The sequence below is a fragment of the Pteropus alecto genome, unplaced genomic scaffold, assembly GCF_000325575.1.
Source record: "Pteropus alecto unplaced genomic scaffold, ASM32557v1 scaffold189, whole genome shotgun sequence".
Lineage (NCBI taxonomy): Eukaryota > Metazoa > Chordata > Mammalia > Chiroptera > Pteropodidae > Pteropus > Pteropus alecto.
In genome coordinates this window covers 1298698-1305620 of record NW_006442117.1, presented here as the reverse complement: position 1 = coordinate 1305620, position 6923 = coordinate 1298698, and the positions used below count along the sequence as shown (strand labels likewise).

At 64.5% G+C, this 6923-nt stretch overlaps 1 protein-coding gene across 1 annotated transcript in view; it reads left to right on the top strand.

Annotated features, from left to right (window-relative positions):
- Positions 1-6923, top strand: part of PCNX2 (pecanex homolog 2) — a 170071-nt gene that overhangs the window by 162080 nt on the left and 1068 nt on the right. The window contains exons 31-33 of the mRNA XM_025039061.1: positions 2102-2221; positions 2419-2530; positions 4781-5539. Of these exons, the coding sequence (XP_024894829.1) occupies positions 2102-2221; positions 2419-2530; positions 4781-5539 (991 nt within the window). The remainder of the gene's footprint in view (positions 1-2101; positions 2222-2418; positions 2531-4780; positions 5540-6923) is intronic.

Genomic DNA, 6923 nt, shown 5'->3' with positions numbered 1-6923 from the left:
CTGATAAAGGCTCCTTTGGTCCCAGTGACCAATCCGGGGGCGGGGGGCGGGGGCGGTGTCATGAGCCTCTGAGAGCTCCTGCTCGCAAGAAAACAACATGAGGACCCAGGATGCCCGGATTTGCTGACTCTTGTACATTCTGCTCATAAAAATGGAGTCAGCTTTCATCCTTCATCCGTCTAGGCGTCGTGGCCAGCCGGCCACCGGTCTGTCATCCGTCCCATCTCGCTCACCCAGGGACCACGTGCTTCTGTCTGGCTCCTGGATGGCGTTTTCGTCTTTCTGAGACTCGGTCCCCTCCCCAAGGCTGTGGTGGCAGCGACAGGCCTCGCCCCCCTGTCCTGCTTCTCTCTAGTTCTCACCTCCTGCCACTTATGCCGGACACTTCAGAGGACAGGAAAAGCGGGAGGAGGTGCCAGCAGACGGGGACGACAGGGGTGGCCCGGTCCAAGTGTGGGCAGAGTTTAAAGTTTAAACTAGGCCGCCTGGTCGAGCTGACGGCCTGGATGAGGCTCCCGCCCCGGTCCACTGGGGGGAGGGGAGGGGCTCGGTTAGCCGAGGCGACCGTGGGGGCTCACAGAGGACGCGCCAGGTGGCTGCAGGAGAGACAGAGGCTCGGCGCTGGTCCCCGCCACACGTCGGCGCCGGGCTTTGCCCCCGAAGCCTGTTAGCGGTTTCACCTTCCGGGCTCGGTGCCCCCTCAGCATCCAGAAGCACTTGCTAGGGGCCTCTTTCCAGATGGTCCACCTGCCACCTCTGCACCAACGAGTCAGCAAGGGACAGTCCTGCCTCCTGGGAGCGCCCAGAGCAAGGCCGCAGATTTCACTGAAATAGGATCTGTGTAAGCGTGGGCAGGATGTTAAGTGGGCAGATGACAGAGATGATGATGATGATGATGGATAGTAGAGGATCTTAGGTTAGATGCATGATAAGTGATAGACGATAGATACATCATAGATAGGTGATCGATAGGAAGGAAGGAAGACTGAGGGAGAGGTGGACGGGTGGCCAGGTGGATGGCAAAGTGGCCGGTCTCGGCGGCTCAGAGGGAGGCGCCCTCCCCGGGCCCAGACACCTGCCCGCCCAGCTCGGGGCCTCTGGGTGGCTGTCGCTCAGGCCAGGCCCTCTCATTGCTTGGTCATCAGCTGCTATCACATGAGAAATATGTTTGAAAATCGCCTAAATGACTTTGCAGATGGGGAGGTCTGAGCAGCTTCTGAGTGGAGACATGCCTGGGCGTTTGGCGGTGCCGTGCGGTCCGGGCGGCTTGTCGGAACCAGGAGGCGGGAGTGAGGAGTGGCCGCTGGAGGGCAGGGCCTGACGAGGTGGACCTGGCGCAGGGCCGCGTCCCCTTTGTCCCTTTCGATGGGCGAGGCAGCAAAAGGAGAAAAGTTCTTTCTTCTCCAGTGAACCTGGCGCTGGAGGCAGCAAATGCAGGGCTTTGGGGAGCATCACGGACGCGGTGCGGAGGTCAGCAGAACCCCCAAGGCCCAGACGAGCCGCCAGTGGTCATTGCCTCTAAAACCTGCCCCCACCGAGGGCACACCTGGCTTCCGGTGCTGGCCAAGGTGCCGAGGCCCACCGGTGACTGGGCCACGGGCTGGCTCCAGCCCTCACGAGCATGGGCCCACTGCGGCCTGAGTCGGCCCCGGCTCCGAGGCCCGTGTGTGCTGCCGGGGACTTCGGGGGGCCGCTTGCTGCTGCTCCCACTGTCTCTGTGGGCGCGGCCTGTGCTCACCCGTCTGGCCACAGTGAGAAAACGCAGCAAGCACCTGTCCCGCAGTGCCGTGTGCCCGCCACCTTCCCGAACACCGCACGTGCAGCCACTCCACCCCTTCCTAGGCGACTCCAAGGGACAGGCGCTGTCCCTGTCCTCATCTGACCCCGAAGAGGCTGGGCACAAGAAATCAAGTCCCCGCCCAGTCGCCCAGTTAGTAAGCGGCCGGCCTGGGATCTAGACCCAGGCGGGATGAGCCCAGAACCCGTGGCCCTACCCACCGCATGGGCCGTCACCCCGTCCCGTGGCGCTCACCCAGTGCCACCCTTGTCCCCGAGCTGGGAGTGAGCCATGGAGCCTCACTGCCACCCTCACTCCCCACAGGGTCCCTGCCACGCCTGATTTCGTCCTGTACCCTGCTGACAAGGCCTCTTGCAGCTGGTCCCTCTTCTGGCCCACAGCACAGCTGAGGCCAGTTCTTCCTGAAGCCACCAGTGGGGTTAGGTTAGGCCCCCACTGTGAGCAGGGGAGGGAAGGGGACAAGGGACAGCCATGGGCCCCTCTCCTGGCTCAAGAAGCACTGCACTCCGAGAGTTACCTGGGACTGGGTGCCCCCCGCAGTCAGAGCCGGGAGGAGGGAGGGGAGGTGCAGACAAAGGAGGGACCCTCTCACTTGCTGGCCCGCTCCACTGTCCCCGTAGCCGGCCAGCTGCACAGTGCCACGTGTCCCTGTGCACAGCGGCTGGCGTGCCACCTCGACTACGTTCAGGTCGTTCTTCCCGACACAAACAGAGTCGGGCCCAGAAGGTCTGGGTGGGCACAGGCTCCCTAACCTTGGCCTTTAGAACCACTGGGGGCCGGGAGCTGAGGCCCTGCGGGTGGGAGCTGGACGGTGGTCACCCTGTCGATACAGTTTTGCAGGTTGGTCCCTCGCGTCCCTTATTTGTCAGTCAGTGTGCTGTGTGCAGAGTCTGCAGAAACAATGCTGTCGTCATCTGTGACTTGAGGGAGCAGAGTGAAGGAAGGAGAAGCCACATGCTGCCACGTAAGCAGCCGGGCGCCTCGTGCCGCATGGGGACAGGCGGGCCCGAGCTGGAGGACCAGGCCCTCGGGCAGGGCTCAACCGGGCAGCTCGGCCCCGAGCCGCAGCAGCTCCGAAGGATGGGTGTGACCCACGGGGGTCGTGTTTGCTCACGGTGCCCACGGCCTAATTCCCATGGCTGGGGACGGGCTGTTCTCGCCCTCGGCCCCTGCCTCAGCCCCCAGCTGAGTGTCCCAGTATTGACTCTTGCCAGACTCTCAGAAGACCAGGGTGCTGCCTGAGTCCCCACAGGCAGGGCCGCCCCCCAAGGCGGGCCACACTGCGTGTGCTGCTCCCGGCGTGCATAGCTGCAGGGCACCGGGTGCAGCCTCAGCTGTGGCCCCACAGCCCAGCCTCCTGCTGGGGGTAACAGGGTGTGTCCCCGCCAGACAGGGGCGTGGCCGGCCTGTGGGAGGCTGGCGGCCTTGCCGAGAGCAGTTGAGAGGATGTGTGCCACAACCCATCAGGTGACAATCGGGCGGAGGCACAGGGCCGGGACCAGGTGCCGAGGAGGGCCCTTTCTGTGGCATCCCGAGCAGGTTCCAAGGTTTTCCCTGAGACACTCAGACGTCGCTGATGAAGGAATCGGCATGGCCAGGCTATGGGACGGCACGGGTTGCTCGCTTGTCCCATTTGCAAAATTAAATTTACCAGAAAGTCAGGAGCAGCGACAAGAACAGCCACGAGGAACTCTGAAGGGGTGAGGGTGGGGGGAGGCGGCCTTGTCTTGCAGAGAGCGGAGGCCGCCCCCCCGTGACACGCACACTGAGGGCTTTGTCCTTTTCCTCCTGGAATTCACTGGAAGCCCCCTCCCCCCCCACGTCCGGGTGGTCCTCCCTCCAGCACCAGAATCACCAGCTTGCGGACGACTGGGGCCCTCGTGCACAGCAATCAGCGTTGGCCGTAAATCACAGACAGATGTTTGGCCTCGCCAGACTCTGAACAAACAAATCGCTGTCTCTGCCCTAAATTCCGATTCGTCAGGGTCCCTTTTCTCCCTCTTTTTTCCTCTTAAAAGAGTGAGTAACTGCTCAGCAGGGAGGGTCCAGATGGGCTCCCACCCTCGCCCCAGGGAGAGAAACGCCAGTCCTGCGGGTGAGCGGCCGTGGGGGTGGGGACCCCATCTTCTCAGCAGACGAGGAGGGAACCAGACGGGAACGCCAGTGCCCCCGGCACCGGGCACGCACCGGCACGGGCCGCCCTGGGCGGGTGGGGCTGGGGGCCCCCTGGAAGCTCCGTGGTGGCGCTCGCTCCCTGAGGGGTCACCTCAGAGGACGTGTCCTCCACGGTCCTGTAGACACACGTGAATGTTTAGAATCTCGATGCACCCTTACTGGTTTGGGCACTTGGGGGAGCTGCAGCATGGGAAACAGTCCTTTGGGGTGCCCCCGTGCGCCCCGTTTTTATGGACCGGACGCCTGAGTGAAGCAGCTTCAGGGGGTATGCCGATAAGGCGGTCGGTAGAACTGCGACGTCACCGCTGCTTCCTGTGGGACATTTTAACGTCAGGCCCTGGCGGTTACTGACGCGGAGTGAGCACGTCCGCATCTGGAGCACACGGGTCCCGCCTCACTGCGCGTCCGCCCGGCCTCACGGGCCGTGCACGGGGCGGCCATGTGCACATAAGTCGTCCTCGTCCCAGAGACGTGGACGGGACCACATCACTGGGACAGTTCAGTCCCTTTCATCAGAAACGGCTCAGAGAGAGCGGGCCCGAGGGGAGGGCCGGCCGGGGCCCGAGGGCAGGGACGGCCGGCACAGGGAGCTGGAGCCACAGCAGGGGTGGTCGTGTCCCGACCGGCCAGGCCAGTGTCGCCACCTGCCCGTGGGGAGCCCGGGAGGGCCTGCCCTCTGAGACCAGGTCTTAAGGGAAAACTTTTCTAGAAAACAAAGGCCACGGCCCGAGGCCCAACCTTTTCATTTCCTTTCTGAAGGCAACTGAGAATGACAAACGCGGCCCATTCTCCCTCTGTCGCTGCTGATGGGATGAGCGTGCGGCCAGTCGCGGGATGGTGAGGTGTCCTGCTGGCTCGCCCCGCCTGCAGACAGGCGTCTCGGGGGCCTGGACTTCAGCGTTAGAGCCAGGGAGGCCTGGGCCAACGCACAGGTCCAGCCTGGCCACTGCCCCCACCCTCTGGCCGCTGGCACCCTGCGGTCAGCCCTTCAGCGCTTGGGGCGCCCACCGAACCCCCCGGGTCCCTCGGGCCCCTCGGGCCCAGGGGGAGCGGGCCACCCACCTCACTGCACAGACACCGACATCGCCATGGCAACCTGCTCTGCTTTCTTTTAAAGGCAGGAGGAAAGGCCGGAGCCGGTCCATCCAGGCACACGGGACGCTGGGCCAGAGGCCGCCCGTCCTGAGCACGTCCGGCCCGATCCCAGAGAGCCGCCACGCCGCCCTGCAGACGTCCGCGTCGGCCCAGGGCCTGGCCCCGCAGCGCGCGGGCAGCCTGCTGTCCTTACGCACCTCCGCCCCGTCCCTGCACACTCAGCCCCCGCCCGTCACCGGCACCGACCACCTGAGCGTCCGCGAGCGGGCCGAGGCGCTGGTCAGGTCCAGCCTGGGCTCGTCCACCAGCTCCACCCTGAGCTTCCTCTTCGGCAAGAGGGGCTTCTCCAGTGCTCTGGTCATCTCTGGACTGTCGGCCGCAGACGGGGGCAACACCAGCGACACCCAGTCGTCCAGCAGCGTCAACATCGTGATGGGCCCCTCGGCCCGGGCTGCCAGCCAGGCCACCCGGGTAAGCGGCTCCACAGGGCGGGTGTGCACCCCTGGCCTGACGCCCCCCGCCATCGGCCTGCAGACCCCCGGCCCCTCCCCACGGTGACGGATGACGGGCACTCAGACGGAGGAGGGTCTGGCCGCGCTCGGACGCAGACGAGACGTGTGGCACACGCCCTGGGGCAGTGAGGCCGAGGCATGGTGTCAGAGTTCACCAGAGTTGTCGCCCGGAGCCTGGCGGGGGTGGGGGAGCTCTCCACTCTCCACACGGCGAGCACGTGTCACCCCAGCCACTCTTCGCGGTGCTCTGGTCCGAGGGCCGGGCATCTGAACACCCTGACTCCTGTCCACAGGTTTAACTTCAGAGATGCCGAGGCGGCTCCTACCTCGGTGTCTAAACACTAGAAAATGAGAGTTGAGAGGGCTTCCCCCACAGGTGCTCACTCACCCCGAGTCCCCGGCCGGCTGACGCTGGGTGGACACGAGAGCCTCGTGAGTGACTGCTGGGCACCTCTCGTGTGCGCTACACAGGCAGGGGACCAGGACACACCCAGCGGGTGGCTGTGTCAGATGGACGTTTGTGCCCCTTACGGGAGTCCGCAGTTCTAGCCCAGGGAGGAGCCCTCCAGGTGTCCCCTGGGAGCATGGTGGCCTGTGCTCAGCCACCTGGAAGAGCCAGGGGCCATGGTGATGCCCTGCCACCCCTCAGGGGTCCACGGGCACCTGGGGTCCCCAGCCGCACAGGCCCAGGGCACTCAGCCAGCCCCTCCAGGAGCGCGGCCCGGGTCCCTGAGCGCTGAGCGCATGCGCACACCGCCCGCTCGTTTCAACGGAGAGGCACAGAAGTCTACACCTCGTTCTCCGGCTCCCAACCTGTGTGGGCCACGTCTGGGCTGTAATTCTGGGGTTCTGCAGATTCTCTCTCCTGCTCTCCAGCAAGAATGACTGAGTCCTGGGGACGATGTGCACCCAGAAGTCAGGGCTTCTGGGTTCCTGCTCGGGGTCGTACTCCAGGACTTAGCATTTGGGACAGGGGCTGTGTCTATGAAGTGACGTTGGCCCAAATCCAGGAAATCCAGGCCCACGAATGACCTTTGACCCCAGGCCATCTCCTTCGAGCCTGTCCAGATTACCTGAGGAAAGGCCCCCACATTCAGAGGCGTCTCCACATCCCACGTTATACCCTCCGCCCGTCCTCCGAGGCCACCCATTTGGTCCTCTGCAGTCTGCCCAACTGCAGAGTCAGCTCAGACTCCCGCCAGGCTGGTGGCTAGCAGGCCAGCGGGTTAGTTAGGCTCGTAGGCTTGCAGTCTAGCAGGCTAGTAAGTAGGCTAGCAGGCTAGTTAGCAGGCTAGTAGGCTAGTTAGCAGGCCAGCACCCACGGCAGTCGGGGTGGGGTGGGG